Source organism: Phragmites australis, chromosome 13 (genome assembly GCF_958298935.1).
Source record: "Phragmites australis chromosome 13, lpPhrAust1.1, whole genome shotgun sequence".
Taxonomy (NCBI): Eukaryota; Viridiplantae; Streptophyta; class Magnoliopsida; order Poales; family Poaceae; genus Phragmites; species Phragmites australis.
The window spans coordinates 26,602,142-26,624,614 of record NC_084933.1 but is presented as its reverse complement, the minus strand read 5'-3'; the positions used below and the strand labels follow the sequence as shown (position 1 = coordinate 26,624,614).

The 22,473-nt window shown below is 44.6% G+C and overlaps 2 protein-coding genes across 2 annotated transcripts; both read left to right on the top strand.

Annotated features, from left to right (window-relative positions):
• Window positions 1-14,090: 14,090 nt before the first annotated feature.
• Window positions 14,091-15,058, top strand: LOC133889298 (FCS-Like Zinc finger 3-like). Its single transcript, XM_062329813.1, has 2 exons — window positions 14,091-14,374; window positions 14,493-15,058. Exons 1-2 carry the CDS (start codon window positions 14,145-14,147, stop codon window positions 14,647-14,649), a joined length of 387 nt encoding a protein of 128 aa, XP_062185797.1. The 5' UTR covers window positions 14,091-14,144; the 3' UTR covers window positions 14,650-15,058.
• A 1,695-nt stretch (window positions 15,059-16,753) lies between these two features.
• On the top strand, window positions 16,754-17,898 carry LOC133888731 (FCS-Like Zinc finger 1-like). The gene is made up of 2 exons (XM_062329074.1): window positions 16,754-17,154; window positions 17,257-17,898. Exons 1-2 carry the CDS (start codon window positions 17,021-17,023, stop codon window positions 17,489-17,491), a joined length of 369 nt encoding a protein of 122 aa, XP_062185058.1. The 5' UTR covers window positions 16,754-17,020; the 3' UTR covers window positions 17,492-17,898.
• Window positions 17,899-22,473: the final 4,575 nt, after the last annotated feature.

The following is a 22,473-nucleotide window of genomic DNA, read 5'->3' as shown; positions in this document are numbered from 1 at the left end:
GCTCGTCGAGTGAACCGCGCGCCCCGACCCAGGTGACGCGTCACGGCCTGGCTGTGCATGAACCCAACATGTGTCAGTTAGCCGTGACAGCGCACGTACGGGCGCCGTCCAGACGCAAGGACCCCACGCCTCGTCGAGTGAACCGCACGCTCCCAAAAGATCTTTTGGAGCCCGTCGAAGCTCACAAATAATTCCGACCCATGCGGCCACGCCGTGCATCGTATCGGGCCGTCGCGTGACGGACTTCCCTCGCCGAAAATATCAGCGCTCCGTCTAGTGGAACAAAGTTCGCGCAGTGAAAAAAGCGGGGCAGGAGCGCAGATCTCGACAAAGCCGCTGCTTCCCGGAAAGAGGTAGTTCCCGGACAAAGCCGACAAAGCATCAATGAATATCATTGGCTTCACTTAGTACTCCCCAGTTTACAAATGTGATCGTTTTAATCTCTTCAACTATTTTATAAATATAAATTATTTTTAAATTTTTATATTTTTTTTATTTCCGTCTTGTTCTTGTTTAATAAATGCTACCACTCTCACAAATAAATAAGTTATTTTTTTTCCAATACAGAATAAATGAAGAGCAACATGATTATTTGATCTATTTTCTTAATCCTTATGCACAAGTCTAAAACGACCTACATTTACAATCGAAGGGAGTATAACTTAATTAATTAATTATTTTAATCAAGTTATAATAACTAGTTAGTTAATTAAATTAATTTAAATAGATTCTCTCCTCACAAGAGAGCAGCGAGAGAATCGGGCAAATCATGTTAAACCAACGGAAAATAATCATATAAAAACTGATCTCATACACCGGTGAATCTAATTCATAGTGTGATATGTGATTAAAAAATACCATAAAATTTATCATAGAAACAAAAGAAATCATATATGATAAAATAAGAAAAAAATAAATTAACACGTACCACACAATAAATTAGATCAAAACTCTAAACATATTAGACTATGTCTAGCAGGATTATTCCCCTAAACGAACCCGTGAAATGGTCCCCAACGAGTCTCGACTCTCGAGTCACGCGCGTGAGGTGCTCCTCCCCCAAGCCGAAACGGACCCGCCGGCGAAGGACTGGGTGCTAGTTTGGCTTCCATTCGTGTCGTTGAAGCCCGGGTTCGAGTCCTAGCAGGGCGTGAGTGGCAACGCCCCCGCTCGTTCTGGGTGCGAGTTTTAAGAAACCCAAGTGCGCACGAGTTTAGATGTTAAAATGTGTGTATGTGTTTGTACTTAAGAAAAAGAAACGGGTCCGCCTGAACAGGCAAGGCGACCTGGCGCGCTCTCGTCTCGCCTGAACAGGCAAGGTGGCCCGGCGTTCGCGTCCAAGCTCCCGACCCATACCACCCTACGTCCGCGATTACGGGACACATGCAAGTCCCGAGTCGCCGGCGTGCACATGCAACAGCACTCGCCATGATTCCCGTCAGGAGAAAAGGGGGTAAAAAAATCAATTGAGAGCTAGGCAGGTAGCTCCTCCTTGGCCCGTGAAATGGCGACTGCTTTCGCTTGCCTAACCATGTGGTGTTGCTGTCTCATAGGCGGGCAGAAAGCCTGGGGCGCTAGCGTCGTCCTAACCATGATTAGTTTAAGCCAAGGATTGCTTAGTTTAAGCCAAAGATTAGTTGAGAGGCTGCCTAGCCTAGCTAATGGTGCAGATTCGGGCACATGGCTCCACGCCCAGTTCGTGCATTGTTTACTGGTGCCAAGCATGGACTCGTTCTTCTCTCTTGCTGGGAAAAGAGCAGCAAGCTGGGCTCCCCTGTCTCCTAGTAAAAACAAATCGGTTGAACTGGTGTGCAAGCAAAGAAAGGAATCAGTAGGTAACCGGCCAGCCGGTACACGATGCTGCGTGCATGTGCACGTGTACGCGTCAGCCATGACGATGATGTGCATCGTAGGATCATGAGCTGGAGGAAATGTGCTTAGGGAACAAACAAACAGCTGGTGATGTTTGGTTCTTGCTCGTTAATCAAATGGCGAAAAGTCAAGCCCATAAGACACGTGGGCCCCACTAGGGGTGAAGGATTTGTGTTCTCTCTCTTCGTCTCGTCCGCCCGGCCCACGGAGACCGCCAAGCTGTAATTTTTGGCTTCTAATATTACTTGGGAGGGGGCGGGGGGGGGGGGGTAATTAGTTTGTCAAGACAAGGGGGTTTTTAGGTAAAAAAACTAATTTCGGCCTTTTGCATCATTCAACACATACAGCTCATATTCATTATTACAATGTTTCAAAATAAAGATTATAAATCATAAATCATATAGCCTATAATTATACGGCCATCCATTCTTAACTAAGATTTGCATTACCACCACCTCCAAATAATGATAAGCTTTCAAGATATCATTCCTTCCTGATTCCTTTTGCAGTAAGATCCAGAAACGCAACCAAAAGACACCTTTAAAAATTCTCTGTATCAAAGTTATAATAGCTTTTTTTTTTATTAAAGATAATATAATTTCGACATAGTCAAATGAAAAAAAACATAGCAGCCATACCTACTAGGAATGAACTATTATTACTACGTTTGATCTGAGCCAAACTCTCATAATATGGCCTATGCTTCTAGGTTTTTTTTATTCCCAAAGCAATAGTGATTATATGCCAAATGTATCTAGCAAAATCACACTCAAAAAATAGATGTTGAATGCTTTCGTTATGATTGCAAAAACAATATTTAAGATTAACTTTTCAATTTCTTTTGGCTAAGTTATCTTTTGTCAAAATAACACCTCTACATAAGTACCACAAGAAAACGTCAAGTTTGAGTGGAAGCTTAAGCTTCCATAGACCCTTTGTTATGGTGAAAATGGGTAAACTATCATTTGATTGCATATAGAATAAACTGAGAATAGTCCATTCTCATGCAACCCTCATTTAAAGGTATCTTGTCCAATACATAAATGAATATGCCACAATTTGGACACCATATTATGCCAAGCAATTAGTTTATCCCCAATAATAGGTCTACAGAAAGAGAAGTTTAGCGATAAGAAACCCATAACTTCTGTCACTATGGTTTGCTTTCTTCTAACCACATTATACAAAGATGGATATTGTTCACTCAAAGGGGAAACTCCCAACCCGATATCATTCCAGAATTTAGTCTGATATCCGTCCTTAACCTAGAAAGTCTCCCATCTGAGTAACTCATATTTCACTTTCATTAGGCCAGACCATAAGTGAGAATCTCCTGGTTTGCCTTCTACCTGAGTGATAGATTTACCGTCTAGGTATTTATTCCTGAGCATTTGTTGCTAAACCTTGTCCTCATTGAGCAGTCCAAAAAGCCATTTGCTAAGGAGGTATATGTTCAAGACCGAGAGATCAGTGAAGCCTAATTCATCTCAGTCTTTCAGTTGGCAGACGATGTCCCATCGAGCAAGTCACTATTTCTATTAAGGTTATCCCCTTGCAAAAAAACTAGACTAAAGATAATCCAATCTTTTAAGCACATTCTGGGGGATTTCAAAGAAGGACATCATGAAAACGGGGAGACAACTGAGTACTGAGTTTAGAAGTACTAATCGACCTCCAGCAGACATAGGTTTTCCTTTCCAACTTCTTAATTTCTTTTCAAACTTTTTCTCGACTCTTTTCCAATCACTATTTCTTAGATTTCTATGAATCATTGGAATGCCAAGATATCTGAAGAGTAAAGAACTAATATCACATCTAAATAAATATGTGTATTGGTCTTCATATTATTTAGCATCCCTATAGTAAAAGATCTCATTTTTATGAAAGTTAATCTTAAGCCTAGATAGTTGTTCAAACATACATGGCAAAAGGTTCATATTTCTTGCTTCCTTGATATTATGATTCATATAAATAGTGGTGTCATCTGCATATTTGCAGAATAGATAAGTCATCATCAACCAGGTGTAGGACCACTCCATTGATTTGCCCATCATTTTTTACTCTTGAAATTAATATTGCAAGCATATCTACTGCAATATTGAAACGAACGGGAGACAAGGGATCTCTTTGTCTCAATCCATTTTGTGTTTGAAAATAAGATCCAACTTCATCATTGACGTTGATTCCTACATGGCCCACAAACACAAATATTTGGGTCCAGCTACACCATTATGATTTAAAACCTTTCATTCTCAAAGCATGCTGGAGAAAAGGCCATTTAGCTTTGTCAATGCTTTCTCGAAGTCAATTTTATCGATCACACAATTTTTTTTTCCTATGTAGCTCATGAATGGTCTCATAGAGTATTATCACTCCTTCCATTATGTTTCGACCAGGCATGAATGCAGTTTGAAAGGGGCTAATTATTTTTTCAGCCACCATACCAATCCGATTAGTGGCAACTTTAGTGAAAATTTTAAAGCTGATGTTAAGGAGGCATATTGGACGATATCTTGAATCTTCGGCGTATTACTCTTTTTAGGAATCAGGGTAATAACACCAAAGTTCAAGCTGAAAACAGATCAAGTTCTTATTGGATACCAAAGTGTTACTCTAGTGAAATCGAGGTATTGAGTAGTTCTTATAGGATACTTAAGATCAAGTTGCTCGGTGTGAGCGTTTTCTCGTGTGAGAATTGGATACTTTAGAGAGAAGCGGTTAAAAGCTTGAACTCACCTCAACGTGGATTAGGGGTGATCGGTAAATCACCGATACCACGGGATAAATTTCGTGTGTCATCATTTGAACTATTTAGTTTCATGCAATTTACTTTATACATTTCATCTTCCTAGAATATACTTTGCTGCATGTCACCATAGGATTGCAAATCTTGACATAGCTCTTAGTTGTTTTCATATTGCTCTAGTGATTTTTAGTTTGTTTCCGCTAGTTTGGTTGATCGCTTAGTAATTAGTTTTAAAACCGCCTATTCATCCCCTCAAGTCGGTATCCTAGATCCTACAAAATCCTCCTCGGTGATAACTTTATCTGCAATCTCCAATAAAAGGTTGTCCATAGTCGAGTTGATTGCATCATCTGTCATGTCCTGCATACGATCATCTTCATAAGTCACGAAACCCTCCTTCTTAACATCCTTTTGCATATCATCTCCCCCTGAGTATCATCAGATGGAGCCGTTTTGTCGTAAGTTGAGTCATTCTTAGGACTTTTGGAAACTGTCCTCCGTACCCACATCCTCCTCCTATGGGTGTTCTTCATCCTCATTGTAAATATCACGGTTGTCCTCCCATTTTCCATCTTGCAGACTCTTATCAACCTTGAAGAAGATTTCATAAATGCCGTCATCTACCACAATATCCGTGGCACCCGGAATTCCTTTAGCATCTAGGACAACGACTAGAATACGAACCACACCAGTCCTCTTAGTGTATACCATGTCCACTTTCTATGTGACCCCAAGAATAGATCCAACAGCGCATAGAGAGAGGAAGGATCTAATCTTAAAAGAAACCCCATAAATATTAACCTGAACTTTCTGTAAAAGCTCTCACGGTTCAATCTTGTGATCCCACTCCTAAAAAATCATCACCCCCTCACCTTTGATCGTTCTAACTTCACGTATCACAACCATTCTTTTTAGTTCCACTTTGCATGGAAACTGTACGATGAACCCATCTCCATATTCCTGAACGAGCCATGTCCACTTTACAGGGATGAGGCGAGCCAATTCAGACATGATTAGATCAATAGGAACCACCCCTTCCTTGATGCAAATCATAGTTGTACATGTCTCATTCTTCAGGGAGGCCTTTTGCACACTTGCTCCATCTTTATGTATTTGAAAAAAAGCTAAGTTTATCACTGTAAAACTACAAAAGGTTGCAGCCGACTTTGGAGCTCGCAGAAGCAGACATTCTAGAGTAAGATGTGCCTCCTCGCAAATTTGACAGCACAAGTTCAATTGCTTCTTCTTTCTAGCAGCACCGGCAGTAGCACCAAAGGTATCACCCATCTGGCGCTTCTTCGCAATAGGCATCAGCGACACTGAATGCGTAGGGTTCGAACATGAGGTCACCTGCTGATCATTGTTCGCCACATCAGCGCCATCCCCTCCATGCATCGGTGCTGAATTCATGTTGCCGTGCCCAGCACCCCGACCACAGCCATGATCCGGGCCGCGTCCAGCTCCGCCGTTTCCACATCCACCATCTCCACTGTCACGACCCCAACTAGGGCCACGACCTTGGCATGAATCAATGCTATCACCATTGTTGCGACCAAGGGTTTGTTACAGGAAGAAGCGGGGGTGCCAAAAACCCCATTCCCTCAGCCATAGCCCCTACTGCCGCCACTTCTGTCACCAAAGTATCCGCCACCTGCCATCCTGTGAATGACCACCTCCACGTACGAATGATCAATTCGGCAGAGAGGAGATGCACAACACGATGGAGACGATGTGTTGTGCCTGCTAGGGTTAGCTGAAACAAAACCCAGGTGGGCACGGAGAGAGGCCCGGCCCGGGAAAGACGAAGCCCAATCGAAACTCGGTCCAACCTTAGGCCCGATAATATCATAATTTAAAATTTGTATTCTCGTGGAAACCGGATCGAACTCCATCGAGCTGTGTGTCGCTGGCACCAGAGAACCACACCGCACGATCTACGCCGGCATAAAGTCACCTAGCGTGCACCGTGGGGAGTACCTTGGCTTCAGAAGCAGACCTTGCCAATGTCTCGGTGGCGTGTGAGATCGCTGCGCCACCGATGTGCTTATCTTCTCCACTGTCGCCGCTCCCACAGCAGCATCTCGCATCAGGATGTCCGCCGGAACCAAACTAACATGCGCCGGAACGAACTCAGACATTGAGACGTTCGTCGCCACCACATCAGAAATAAGCTGGTGGGATGCATTCGAACTATTTGACGATCGGAAAACTCCAGGATCTATCGTGTAAGCCAGGTGCGCACGCGCGCACACGTGCCGCTCTTCATCCTCCTTCTCGCCAGCCGAAGCAAACTCGTCAGCCACCACCTTACGATGCCGGCGAGCTGCCCAGATAGCAAGGAGCCAAGATCGCCTCATCTCAGTATCTGCTTGTCCCCACTATCAGGCCTCAAGACAAGGAAATATTCTTTGTGTTTTGTCAAAAGCTTGCTTGGAAGCTTCTCTGACGACTGATGAAAGAGGACATCTTCATGTTGGGTAGCTGAGGCACTGAATCCATGGTTTCTGGTAAAATTCTTCAAAGTTCTTGTCAGTTGTCTAAAGAAATTTATAGACAATAGACTTTATTTTCTTCCTGTTACTTATAAGAATATTTGGTGGGCGGATTACTTATAAGAAATTTGGACGGTTCAGTATGACACTATATATTCCCATTTGTTTTTTTTCTCTTGAATCTTTATTGGCCATACTGTGATTAGGTCAGGCATTTTATTTTATTTATCTCCTGGAAGACACCAGGTTCCGTAGCCAAGATAGAATTGTTAATGCGTTTCAGAACGTTTCCGCGACTTGCTAGTTGTACGAAAGCTTCTTTTTAGGCTCTATTTTCTCATAGAGAATATAAATGTTGATGTGTGCCCAATTTGAGAATCTTTCTTGGTCACTGGTGACTCAGCCAAACCTACATTATTGTGTTCCTTTTAGCTTTCTTTTGGAGGAATCTAGTAAATAGCGATGCGGATTTTCTGTTCAGTAGTAAGGGAACTGAATCCAGTCATCTGATCGTGCTAGGTCAAGTGTGTTTGTGTGTACTAAGCTCTTGTTTAATCACACTGTACGACGCTTTGTTTGACCAGGGGAGCAGTTGGGTTCAACGCCTTGCACTTTTGATCTTTGGTTTCTTTCATTGAAAATGATTTCCCCCATTGCGCTATTTTCACAAATGCTACATGGGAAAATAGCATTAGACCATGGCACTCGCCGGACAAACCACGCATCAAACCTTTTGGAGTAACCGGTGTTTACTAGGTTCGGAGCAATTTTTTTCACCCTTTCTAATCTTTAGCCGGCTGAAATCGTAGAGATGATTTGAGGCGACCTTGAACTGAAGAAATGAATGAGATTAAAGGGGTTTGATTTCTGGTGAGATTTTCTAACGGTATATTGAGAGGGAGCTTTTGGAGAGGTAAGCCGGCAGAGTGGCGAGGATGCTGTGGTCATGGGTGATGAAGGATGATTGGTGGGTAGTGCCAGAGCGAGTAGAGATGGTCCGACATAGCTAGTTTAGTGTGATGGAAGGAGCGTCGCTAAAGACTGGTGGAGACAAGGATGAGCACGCGAGATGTTGATGTGGTTAGATCTACGGGCTGGAGGTGATGCCAACATGAGCTGAAGGTTGAAGATTCACGGGACCGTTGGAAAAGTAGAAAACAGGCATCCGACATATCGGAGAACTTTTTCCCCTTAGCAGCACGGTGTTTCCATGTCAAAAATTAACTAACGTCCAAGAATAAGCGGGCCTCAGCACACGCAGCTCCATGTCGACATAATAGAAGCATTTGGCGCATCTCAGAGGCTGCCCTTTTCCCTGCGGCCTGAATCTAGCGATTTACAGGTTCGCGTGATCGCGTCAGCAACCAGACCCACGTCGCAACAAGGTACAAAACGATCTGGGCAAAGCAACAGTGAAGGGGTGGGGAAAGAGAACGCCCTGGCCTCGTGATGGCGACGGCGACGGCGACGCCCGCGCGATGCTGCGTGCGCTGGGTGGCCGCCGGTGTCGTTTGCCACTGAAAGTGACGCGCCCGGGCCGAAACGAAATACCTACCCATCAAGCTGGCTGATGAAACCACCGACGAGTATTCAAACTATTCTTTTGCTCGTAGATAAACGTTGGGCGAAAAAGAATCGGAGAACCTGTACTTGTACAAATTCAAAGGAGACGTTTTATGATCGAGTGAGTGAAGCAAGCACAAAAACTTGACCAGGCTAAATTGATAAAAGAATACCCAATTATTGGCATCATTAACCTGAAACCTACTCCCACTGAATTAAGGTAGTTGATGACTTGAATTGCCCTGATCTGTTTTTTTTTTTCAGAAAAAAGAAGAGAAATGGTGCCACCGGTTCATACTGTTAGTAAGAACTTGATGGCGAAGGATTGATTCTTTTTTATTATGAAAGGTTCCATCCCAATGTATTGGGTGTCAAAGAAAGCGACCTTGGCAAGGCCATACTGTATGCATGATGTGCAAGCACTCACCAGAGGTTTTTAAAAAGGTGGTACATTGCAGAAAGGACCATGCCCAGTATATGTATCTGTATTGTCCTCGGTTTTCTTGTATTTTTACACCAGTCCTTGAATTGTAAGCTCCCAATTCTCGTGTTGTTGCGGATCTGCTACGTATTTCGCTTATGGTTGTATCGCTTCGAAATGTTTCAGTAGGTATTTCGCTTATGCTTGTATCGTTACTTCGAAATGTTTCAGTAGGTATTTCGCTTATGGTTGTATCTTTACTTAATTTTGGCGTTGGATAGGGCTTAATCCACATTCACTGGATCATATGCAATTTGGACATCAAGGATAGTTACGAACCAATCCGATATGTATCTTGTCATTAATAATGTAGTAACCTCAATTGGACAGATAAATTTATCTTTACTTTATCCATTTCTCCTGACAAGCAAGCTTCCCTCGTGAATTGAACTAGATTTCTTAACAAGATTGTTTTTGCACGATGAATCTGTTCCGTCGATTTATAATTCAGCTCTGCAGCTAGTTTAATTTTCTCAATCAAATGAATCACACATTGCTCCATTCAGCTCACATATTTCAGGTTAGAAGCAACCGAAACAATTGGATCACTGGTTGCTGTCCTGTACCTATCCCTCGCGACACTTGATCTGATATATTCTCAAGTAATCATGCACCAATAGCTTTATCGCACTTTGGAGGCCCTAGTTGCATGGCACGCTTGAAAAACAGGCCAATCAACGATGATACATACACTGCACACAAGCGATAGATGAAACGACAAGATTGAAAGGGTAGGGCATCCAATTCGCTGGTTTCTTCCGAGTAAACTAAGTTCACTGCAATTTGGTTTGCAGGGGCCCTCGAAGTCGAGTAGGATTGCCGTCAAATCAAGCAGCCACAAGCCCACAAGGCACCGATCGTGCTCCTGTTTAGTTTAGTTTACGGTGGGTGATGACTACTCGGTGACAGAGACTGGAGGCACCAAAAAACCAGGAGCCAGCAGCCATCGATCAGTGGCATGCAGGACAGGACCTCATCAAACCAGGATTGTTCAATCCATCAAAATCGGATGTGACGTGTACTGAAGAACCAAACCAACGCGGTGGTGAGCGGAAAATTGGAAGAAATCAAATGTCAAGTGCTTGGTTGGACCCATGAGTCAGCTCGTTGGAACAGTAGCAGTGCAATAGTACGGGGGGCGCCACCCAGCACCAACCACCATGCGCCCCGGTTTTGCTTGCTCTCGGCGAACTGGTTCGCAGCTGCACTCCGGGTGTGACGGGTTATTCGTACAGGAGGATCTATTTTGACGGATATGTATAATGTTAAAAAACATATATTTATTTATTTGTATTTATTATTTTAGTCTGATTCGGTAAAAGCAAATGTATGCTTGTAATCTGATTTGACGAATTCAAACTCTTGCATCCGTTTATATAAACAGATTCATTTGTTAGTGTTATAAAATTATTTTCATACAAGTAATCAATCACAATCTTAACTCTTATGTTTGCTCATGCTACACCAAATTTGATAAGCTAAATAGAAACTCAGCTCAATCTATCTAGACAGATACAATCAACGAAATATTTTTTCTAATAAATATAATTTTACTCAAACTACATATACAGTCTATAAAAACAAAATGTATATAGATAACTAATCATACTCTTAAGTAGGTAAGGCCTGACTTGTGGTTGGCTGTGCAACTTGGTCATTTGCCTAACCCCTTTTCTAGAGAAAGAGAGCGCTATGTTATGCTGTGCGTGCCAAATAATTCCTTGCTGGATGGGATATTTTTCGAAAAGCCTCTGTGTGTGCCAAGCGTAGCCATGGGCCACAGGTTAGACAGACACCTAGCGTACGAGTTCTGTATGATGTACTCCCTTCGGTTCTGAATTTGTTGATGTTTGAGGCTTAGATCTTTTGGATGGGAATTCTTGACGTTTTGGCTTCCGTGTAGTCACTTTGGACTATTTTACCCATGCATGCATGCAAATCACATTAAGTTGGTGTATCGTCTCCAGCGGCGCCGCAACGTGAGCTCCAGAGGCGTGCCTTTAAATTGCGAATGCCCGCACCCATTTCGACCGGCACCTGCGTTGGCACCGACGTCGCCGAGCCGCCTCTCGCCGCTCGCTGCTGCTCACCGCTCACCCTTGCCCTTACACCCCGACGCCGCTTGCTCCTCAGCGCCATGGAGCAGAAGCTACTTGCGGTGGAGGCCAAGAAGCTGCGTGATGGTGTCGTAGGAGGGCGAGGTGATCGCCGGCATCGTGGATCAGGTTACACAGGAGGACGACGTGACGACCGGCGTCACCAAGCAGCTCGCACAACAGGATGAGATGATCGGTAACGTCGTGGAGCACCTCGCGCAGGAGGTTGACACCGCCAACGCCATGGAACAGCTCGTGCAGAAGTGCGATCATTGCGGTCGAGTCCACGACATCAGGGACCTTGAGGAGTACCGACACGCAAGTAGGAAGCCATGCTCTCGTTGTGGTCTCGTGCACAGAGACTACATGGTCTCGGCTTGGATCTACGGCCTTAACGAGTTCGACTACTAGGTACTCCTTCCCAATCTCAAGGATGTCAAGATGGATGTCGACATTATCTTGCTACCTACGCACATCACCAAGATGCTCGACGATGTTGCCGAGAGCCCAACGCAAAAGGTCAACGTGTTGGACTCCTTGGCCAATGTCAAAGATTTCAATGAGGTTCGTTTCGTGGTGGACTCCTTATACGGCGAGGTTGAGGTGCTGGATTCTCAAAACAAAAGATTATGATGAAAATGTACAAGAGTTTCATACATAAGTTCTTCTAAAACCTTGATAAGATTAACTAGCAAAAGCTTGATGTAGATTACATAGTTCCATGCATACTACTACTCTAATTCTAATTGTTCCACTACTAAAAAATATGTGTCTTCTTAATTCATTTAGAGTATCTTTCCTACCTAAAAAATAGTACAAAACCATTAGTAATGGTAAGAAGGCACAACAGAATAAAAAATAAGATTCATATCATCTTCTACCTTGGATAACATTGTCATTAGCAGCAGCTAGCATGGGTGATTGCATGTTCATTTCGATCCCACCTTGGACAACATTGTCACCTTCTACAGGTTCCGAGTTCAAGTCAAATCCAACATGGGGTGCTTCAAAGTTAAGATCAAATCCAATGTGGGGGCGCTTCCAAGTTCAAATCAAAACCACCTAGAAAAGCATTGACATTGTCATGGACCAAAAACATGGTTGCATGAAGAAAAAAAAACGAACGAGCATTGCTCAAACAAGGTAGTGTAAAAATTGTGGTTACACAAATAAGCATTGCCAAGAACATGGTTGCACAGCCAAGAACAAAGAGTATAGTACACTTACCAATGTCATGATCTATTGATGGCTTCATCTTGATGTGTTTAACTGGTTGGATTTGTTTGTATCAAGTGCTAGCTAACTGGGGTTTAAATAGAGGGAGTAGGCAAGGAGTTTTAGCGGCAACAGAGCGGTTAACCAGCGTAGCAGCAGGTGCCAAAAATTTTGTTACCAACGACAAAAGACACATCACCAGCCAAAATATTTGTTACCAGCGCACTAGAGAAAAAAAAAAGGGCATGCAACCCGGCCACAGCGTGCGCACAAATATGAAAAAGTAAAAAAACCAACGCTCTGCATGAAGAAAAAAAAAACAACATCACGAATGTGAAAAGTGGGGTGCCAGAGTCGAATCTGGCACTTAAAGCTTTAAAATTGGCAACCATAACCATGCGGGTTGAGAGTTAGTGCTAATTAGGATGTCACATGACTGTGTTTAATATGAGTAAAATAGAGAATATATATCCTAATTAACTACTGTTTGTTATGTGAGATTCTATCTAAAACTTCAACAAATTCGGAACCGGAGGGAGTATACTAAAGGTGCATTTCCATGTAAAGAAACCAATGTCATTGGTCCCTGTATTCTAGGTGGGATTTTTCTTGTCAAGTGGCTTTTGGAGTGCTCTGTCGTTCTCTGAACCAAGAAAAGCACGACCACAAAGCTGAACATAAGCACATCCACCCACTATGCGCACAAACTATCCACATCCGTGGCCTCGTAAGTCCTACCTATTGTGGAATGAAAAATCAGCTACCACCTTTCGCAAAAATCATCTCAATAATTCAATTATAAAGAAGATGTTTGCAAGCTACCAAATTCACTGCCATTAGACTCGAGCTCCGTAAGTAGACACTAGCTCCGGTCTGATCTACTCGTCATCAGGCATTGATTTAGTCTCCAATGCACAAATATGACTACATGACCCTTTCATATGCTAACAAAAATAAATACAAGATATAATCTAATAAAGTGCTTTTGGTTTATCATATATTAATATCATCTTCATATTTCAAAATTAAGCATTTTGTTTATAGCACTTTTCACGCACTAGAGATGTTGAACTGCACTAAAGTCTATCTCATCATCGTTGGAATGTATTATAACTTAACCAGCTAAAGAAACACAAAGTTCCATTGATGAATGGTGTTTTCTTTTTTGATAAAAAGCGCAGATTCATTAAACACAAGTTATTCTACAAAGGTGAAAGTCACCCCAGGAATAAGATAATGCCTCAAGAACTGGACATTATTGGTCATGAAAGAGATTGTTACACATGAAAGATCTGATCAGCTTGTCAGGTTGATTCGAAGCTTTCCAGTCCAGGCTGTGAGCTATCTCGTTTACTTCTCTTCAAATCTTTCTAGTTTCAAATTGTATTCCTCTATTGTTGTTTATGATCTTAACAAGAATTGGTCTCACATAGTAATAATATCCCCTTTGTGAAGAGCTATCACCAAAGTCTGATTATCTTACATGTATGCCATTGATGAATGGCGTTGAACCACCCAATGCAAATGCATAGCTCCAAGTGGGCTTAAATTTGTGAAGGGCTACTTTAAAATTGGCATAGAGACAGAGGGCCAAACTGAGAAGTAACCCCTCCCCTCCACAATATAATCTCCTCTTGTCTTTCCCGCATTCCAATTCGTCGAGGAAACAAAGCCAGGAAATGGCGCACAGCCACCCCATCTCCATGGAGGCCTACGATGATCTCGAGGCCGGCTTCTCCGGCCACTCCACCTCCCCCCTGAAGCCAGCAGCCTCGCTGCGGCGGACCGGCCGCATGTTCTGCGACCCCTGCGACGACGCCGACGAGCTCCACGGCCACCACCACTACCTCGACATCTGCTTCCGCTGCCGGAAGCTCCTCGCGGGCAACAGAGACATCTTCATGTACAGGTAAACAACATAACCAGTCTACCACCGTGCTGGCCTGATCACTTGATCAGTCTTTTCTGAGAGATCTCTGTGGAGGAATGGTTTGCTGACGGCGGTGCGGTTCTTTTTCTTGTCGCAGAGGTGACATGCCGTTCTGCAGCGAGGAGTGCAGGCAGGAGCAGATCGAGATTGACGAGGCGAGGAAGCAGAGGTTGAAGCAGACGGAGAGGGCGGAGCAGCAGCGGCAGAGGCAGCAGAAGCAGAGCCCCCAGAGGATCCCCGTCTGGGCGTGGTGATGAAAATTCTGGGCACCGAACAACGTAGTAGGATTTAGCAGCAGCAGTTCAAGAACCAAAGCATGCACGATGCGGCGGAGAGCTCGCTCATCCGTGCTCGCGCGCGTGTGGAAGCACGCACGGATCACCGGCTCGACGGAGGCGCAGGCCACAGGCCGGGCAGGGGAGAATCGAATCGGCTGCGTCTTTTTTTACTTTCCCGATGAGATCAAATCAGCTCTTCCTCTTGATCTCCGAAAGGTGGAGATGGAGAATTCATTTGGTCCGTGGTTTTTAGTTTGCTCCTCTGGACAGTAGCACAGAACAAAAACAAGTGTGCGTGCGTGCAACTTGTGCCGCCGTCGTGTGTGGGATCGCCGTGTAACCTGTTGATATGGAACAAGTAAGAGGCACAAGGAGTTATCTCGAATTCCCCATCAGTTCAGCTGTGTTGCACTTTGATGTCCTCTGTATTCTTAGTTTCTTACTACCACAACAGGATGGTTATTTTTACGAAATAGCTGTTAATGGATCTTCTTTTGTTGAAGAGACAGTTGAAGTGGCAATATTCTCCAGTTTTTTTTTCTGCGAACAGGGTTCCCGTTGTATGTTGCGGAAATTTCTGGTCATCGCCTGCTGCTGCACAAACAGTGGAGAACCAAGGGCGATGTTCGTTGTCAGAGCAGCTGAGCAGCAAAGCCAGGGAGAAATTGTTCTTTGAGTTCCTTACTGATAAAATATTGACCTTGAACTTGTTAATCTGACGGTTGCTCCCGGAACAAGAAAAAGAGCAAGGTGGCAGTAATAAAAAAATGACACAAAGCAAGCCGAGCATCATGGCTTCCGTGAGTGCTGCTTCCTGGAAGCTTACACGCATGAGGCAATGGCTGATGACAAACAACAGTGGGAATTTTATACAGAAGCACTGCAAGTGCAAGCGCGCTTTTCTTTCCTAACGTTCCATCAACCCTTGCTGGCAGGTGGCCCACCAAGACTGCAACTCCTGTTCGGGCCCACATGTCAGCGTTTGCATACGAGAGCTAGAGAGAATTCCGCCCGTACGTGCAACGCCACCCGTGTTCCCAGAGCGCCCGACCCCACGCCCTGCGTTGCTCGCCGTAAACAAATCTAAACCTAGTGAAAGCAAATCCTTCTCGGCCAGGCCGTAGATTTCACCACCGCTTGCTGCCTGCGAGTCGGCGTCCTTGTGCACCCGAGAGGCATCTCGCCCGGTGCCGGTCGGCGGTCGTTCGGGGGGGCACCCACGCCGGCGTCGCATGTGTCGCGCCGCGCCGCCCATGCGCTGTGGTGCTCCGCACAGTGCCGGTCTGCGCGCCGGTACCAGCCCTTGCCCCCTGCGCTAGCTGCACGTACGCGGAGGACCGCATCGAGCACTACGCCATGTGATGGTAGCCTGTAGCGCTTCCCGTGTACCGTGATGGCTTTGCTGCAGTGCTGCGGTCCTGGAACGCGTGGGAGAAGACGAGCGCGAGACAGGGGCTGCTCGTTTGCAGTGCGTGCTGGTGTTGATGTCAGCTGGCACCGGTTAATGTCTCGGCATTGGACGGGACCGAATTGTCACTGTCACGGAGGTGGAAAAGTTTGAACAAGCTGCAGTGGTTTTTAATGGCGTCCTGGTTTAAAAACGATGTACGCTCTTGTCGTTTCAAGAGGTAAAGACGCGCTGTGAAGGCGACGAGTGTGTTTTTTCATAGGAGAGATGTGCACATTTGGCGTTGTCAAGATAGTGAATAGCTCTGTCTACCACATATGTTGGTGTAAGACCGTACGGATGTGAATTCTATTAAAATCTTTAATGGAAATGGATTTCTCCGAGTTCCAAAAAAAAGACAGTGAATAGCAGAAAAATGAGATTCGTACATGTGGAATCGCTGTGATTCGATATTTTTTAGAGGCATTGACACGGTCAGTTTGCCACTACATGTCACGTATGAGCGGGGCCAAGTCGGCAAGTAAGAACATGTTCATTAAGATGATCGATATTCCATTAAATTCCACGATGACTCTAACTAAGTTGACACGAGCATGATGCAGTGAGTGACCAGTAGATTAGTTCCCGAATAAGAAAATTAGAGCAAGAGAAGGGCGCAGGCAGTCGTCAAATTTTTCCTGGCGTGTGAAGAGTCTCTGTTCAATTTGGCCTCGGCGCCTATTCATAGCTCCGGCTCTCCGCCATTGCAGCATTTCCAGCCTCTCCTTGTTCTATCGATGCTAAAAATGGGCGCGCCGGGGTCACTATTTCTACGCACCCTGGCCACCCGGAATTCCGCAAGCTAGCCGAGCTCCTTGACATCCGGTGCCAAGTCTCGGCGGCATTGCTCCCTCTTCCTCCGCGCGCCCGCGCCTAGCTACCCGCGACGACGCAGGCGGCATGAAGGGGGCCGGTGCCATGAAGCTGTCGTCCATGTTCTACGTCCACGAGGCGGACGTCGCCCAGATCCACCACTTCCTCGAGGAGTGCTCCCTCTGCGGCAAATCGCTTTCCGGCGACATCTTCATGTACAGGTCGCCGCAGAACGCAACGAACTGTTGACTGTGCCACAGTATACGTGTGTGTTGGCGTATGTGCATGGAGACTTAGCGTTGCTGTGTAACGTGTGAGTGCAGAGGTGACACGCCGTTCTGCAGCGAGGAGTGCAGGCAGCAGCAGATCGAGGTGGACAGAGCGAAGCACCGGCGGAAGAAGCGCGCGGCGGCGCACACGCTGTCCGCACGCAAGGGGCACCGGCACCACCACCATCAGCACCACGTACAACTGCAGCCGCAGCCGTGGAAGACCGCCATGGACACTAACCCGTGGGCCGACGCAGGGTTCGCGAGGGCGCCGGCGTTACGGGTCTGAAGAACACGCCGAACTTCCCGTGTGACCGCGCACGGTCGGGTTGACAGATCGATCGCGCGCGTCGGACGGGAGAATCTTGCGAGCTCTGATGCGTGCAGGACGAACGACGGAGACATATATTATTGCACCACACGCGAATCCTTTCTGGTTTAGGGATTGGTTGCGCTAGTGCTACATAAGACCACGTACGCCCCAGGATCAGGCCGAGTTGGTGACTCGGCATCGTCTTCCTCGGGCGACTTTTTGGCTTGAGTTTTTGTTACTAGTATCTCCCAAGGCTAGAACTGTAGAGCCATGCAATGACTACTGGGGAGAGCCATGGATGCATGGGCTCTCCTCCACTTCTTTTGCCTCAAATTTTGGCTCTAGTTCTGCTTTCGTGGAATGAAATACGTATGGTTTTTCCTACCAAACAATCCGAGTCCTGAATGTTCGTCTGACGTCTCATTACTTTTTCCGGATGCTGCCTGCACTGACCTGCTAATGTCGAACGGCCTCATACTAGGCAGTGATACTACTTTAGAGAGGAAACGGATTGATAAGTATACGGTGACTACAATAAAGTTATAGAACAGATAGTGCTGAAGAACAGACAGAACAGAGTAAGTTCAGCACAGACAGAGAATAGGAATAAAGTTCAGACAATCATAACAGTGATTAGAGAGAAAATTCAGAGAATCAGAGTGTTGGTGTTTGGAAGGTTCAAAAGCTTTAAGGTTTGGGTTGTCTATCGAATCATTAGTGCGTGGCATTACATGTCAAGATTACAACAACTTCATTTTGAAAATACAGAGCATGGACTCACAATTTCAGTGTCAGACCTGAGTCTAATAACGTTACCAATGTCACAGATTCAGTCACTAGAGAATCTTGCAAGTCAGATAGAACAGAAGCAATGCAATTGCAGCGGAGCTGCAGCCTCGAAGGCTCACATCAAGGACTCTCGTGCATCTTCCAATCTCAAGGATGGTAAGCTGAGTCATATTGACGGCAGTCCGGATGACCACACACTAACTATCCGACAACGATTTATTTTTGAAGTAACCTATCTGACAACTGATATGCATGTCGATGACGTCGATGTAACTACGACACAGGTAAAGTTCAGTAACGTAAGCTGTAAAAGAAATCAAAAGCTGAACGGCCAATGAGAGTCAGCGATGCAAAGGCATGCATAATTTACGCCGATTTAGGTACTTCTTAAATTGCATTAGCCCATAGGTCCGTAGAATTAGATGCCATCGATATTGTTGGGAATAAGATCTAAGATTCTCCGCGAGATTTCCTGCCTGATTTCCCGGCATCTTGCTTGCCACGCCCGACAGGAAAAGGAGGCGCATATTCCCGCGAGAAATGCACCGTCTGTGGCTTGCTCGTCTCCATGATTCTCCATTCATCTTGCTTTTTCAATCTAAATCTCAGAAGATGATTTCAGTAACTTCCTGGTACTCGGACGTTCTGTTGTCCAACTCCCTCTCAGTTCGTCCCGTCAGTACAGAGGAATGACTTGTTTGTAACCCAAAGATTTCAGAGAAGCAGACCTATCCGCGCACGAAGCCAACCCGTGTGAGCCCGATTCGGCATTGGAAAAAGGGCAGGGCGCAAGCAGGAGATAAACAAACGGGAGGGCGCGGCCGTGGAAGCATGGGGGTCCGTCCGTCCAGCTGCGTGTGTCTCCCCGGCGTGAACCCCGGGCCGGTTGGAATCCAGGAGACCAGCCTTCGGCGTCAACTTCCCCTTATTTTACACCCTCCCATGGCTGCGTAGATCTCCTTTTCTTGATGCTCACTTCGGACCTAGCAGATTAATTAGTGTGGCTACGTCCAGACTCGATTAACTAGGGCCGCCCATCGCCAATTATTTGCAGCACTTTTGTTGGGTATCGCGGTTTCCTGGTTAGAGAATGGTACGCATGACAGAGAACTCAACCGAATTCTACTTGGATTTTTTTACAGTTTGACCCTTTTTAAAAACACATTTTACAAATAGACTCCTACAAAAATAATTCATGAAAAATAGACCAACAATTATCATAGCACCGTGACAATTATCACTATAGTAGCTGTCACGTATATTCTTCTACGTTAAAATTGTAAGATCACATGTGACCGATGGCATAACGTAAATTGTAATTATGCCGTGCTATTTAACAACAATATCAATAGTTAGTGCTTCAAAAAGAATCTCTCTCTTTTTTACATTATTTCCCTATAGCTCTATACACATAACAAGTTATTGAAAATGGCTAAAATCTAAAAAAATCCACGAATTCTAGCTACTAGTATAAGGCAAGTGGCAAGTAGAGCAAGACATGGAACCGTGAAATCTTGTTCAGCCGTATAGGATATAGCACCAGTACTGGACCAGGCACCGGTTGAACAATGTCTTGCTGATTGTACCGGGCCCTGGTGTGTGGTTCGCAGATCTGCTCTTGAATGCCGTCCAGATGCTTATGCCAATCACTGGAGTCAGATGACGTATTGACCCCACTAAATTATCGATCGTTGCAGCTGTGGATTACCTAATCACGGTACAGATTGTTACTAAAATACTCCGTGGCTACTTTGTCCGTTGTAGTGTTGATTTGGCTGGTGAGCAGTAGTTCTACTCCACTTCATAGTGGAACATGAACGAAAACTAATAGTGACGACTGACGAAGTACGGTAGTACTCCTTTTAAAAAAAATACTTGACGATTTGGATAGGGTATGATTTCTAACGTGTATTTGATCACTATTTTTTACTAGAATATATTTAGAAAATTCAATAAATTTGTAAGATTATGAAATTATTTTCTAAGATAAATCTACACATATTATTTTTTATATTTCCACATTAGATATTTTAAAATTTTCTGAAGTCAAAGTTTTAAAAGTTTGATTAGATCTTACCTAAAATATCGAAGTATTTGTGACCGGAAGGAGTAGTGAGTTTCCCTACATTGCCAAGCCTTGCAGCTTGGCAATGTGTAATGGATTCACACGCTTGAACACAAACACCGGATTTCGATCGGTGGCCCAGCCCATCTAGTAGTGCATGGGTCTCTCACCTCTCACCAAAGTAGGCCAATTCTGGCCTTCTCTGCAGTCAGAACAAGCCAACCATAACGCTTGAATTGGACCTCAAATCCGAATCCATATGGGAATGAAAATAGGAGTACAATTCAATGTTGTTGTTTGATTAGCAAGGGAATCGTTGAAATGGAAACGGGATCGAATCAATTCTAGTTGTTGCTTGGTTGTGAACTTTGAGAAATCCGAAATCATACGGCATGAACGTACCGTTTCCTATAGGATCTCTAGAGTGTTCTCTTGGTTCTTCATCAATGCGCGAAGGAAGATCAAGGCTCTTCCAGACTTGTCGTCGGCCTTGGGGAAGAAGAAGGCAATGCTAGCAGATCTCAACTGCGTCGGTGAACTTGGGGAAGGAGGCAACTTCGAGAGATCTCAACGGTGTCAGTGGGACTTGGGGAATGAGGCGACACTAGGAGATATCCATGGTGTCGCTAGACTTAGGGAAGAAGGAGGAGGCACCACCGCAGGATGGTTCGAGTTTGTCGTTGTCATAAGGGGTCGTGGTCGCCTGGGACAGGTGGGGTCGAGTTTGTTAGAGTCGGATGGGGTCGAGGTCGTCTGCGACAAACACGATCGTTGTCGCCGGTGGCTAACACGGTCGTGGTCGTTGGCTGCGAACGGGTTGAGTCAACAGACGGGGTTGTGTTCGTCGTGAGGAGAGGAAGACCAGCGATTAAGAACAATTCAGATGGTCGAGGCTTGGTATTGAGAGGCCCTTGCTTTAGTGGATCTCAAATCCAGTAAGAATCGGACCAGAGTTCTATTTTTGATTATGGGCTCATCCAAACGACATTATTAGCTTGGGCCCAATTCTAATTCAGCAATTTTGGGACCAATTCGAAGAACCAAACATGCCCTATACATAATAAGGCTGTGTTCGGGTGACCTTCATCTTCTCCGAAAGCAGCTTTTCAAATCCCTTCAAAGAAATAGCTTGATTCTAGCCGAAACCTCTTTTTTTGGAATAATTACTATTTTGCCATTGCAAAGGTCTCCAATCCAAAAAAACAATCGCAAAAGACCCAATCCAAAATATGTCATCCATGTTGCAAACCTTACCTGTAACATCTTGTGTTTTAGCATATTAATTAATAGCAAAGTTCACTCTAAATTAAAATAATTATATTAAAATAAACCAAATAAAATCTAGATAATATACAATTGAATGCATATATATGTATATATTTATATGTGTATATGCATTCAAATGTATTACTTTTGCTAAGTATTCCAAAATGCACTGAGTTAATTTCTAAAACTTCTTCAAGCATTAATTGATTCACATGCATTTAGTTTATTGTTTTTATGGTTCTTGAGTGGAGACTTGAATTTGAAAGTCTCTTAAATTCAAATCTTTTCTTAGTTTCCTCTCTGATCAAATCAAATTGAATTCAAACTCTTGAATTCAAATCCTCTCCCAAATCTCATAATCCAAATCCAAATCACAATTCAAATATTCTAATTTGAATTTAGGCCAAGTCCAACGTCAAATCTAAATTCAAAAACTCCATTTTAATTTGTCTCAAAACCATTTCCTTTTTCTCTTTTCCATTTTCTCTCCGGGCTAAATCTCTCTCCCTCTCTCTTTCCGCGCAGCCCAGCCAACTGGCCAACTGGCCTGGCTCCATTCTCCCCCTCCGCCCCTGCGCTTAGGCCGCAGACGCGCCGCTGGCCTAGCCTTTCCGCACACACAACCTAGCTCATGCTCGCCCGCTCGTCGCGCCCGTGCTATATCAAAAATGGTCATATTAGACCATGATTATGATTTTGATTATTAATGATAATATAGTCATTGGGACTAACATGTTTGTCTATAATACATGTTAATTAGTCTCATGGATACAATAAATGAAGAAGCCACTGCAGTTGGGATAAAGTTCGATTGAAATTGAATAAGTCCTAGGAAAAT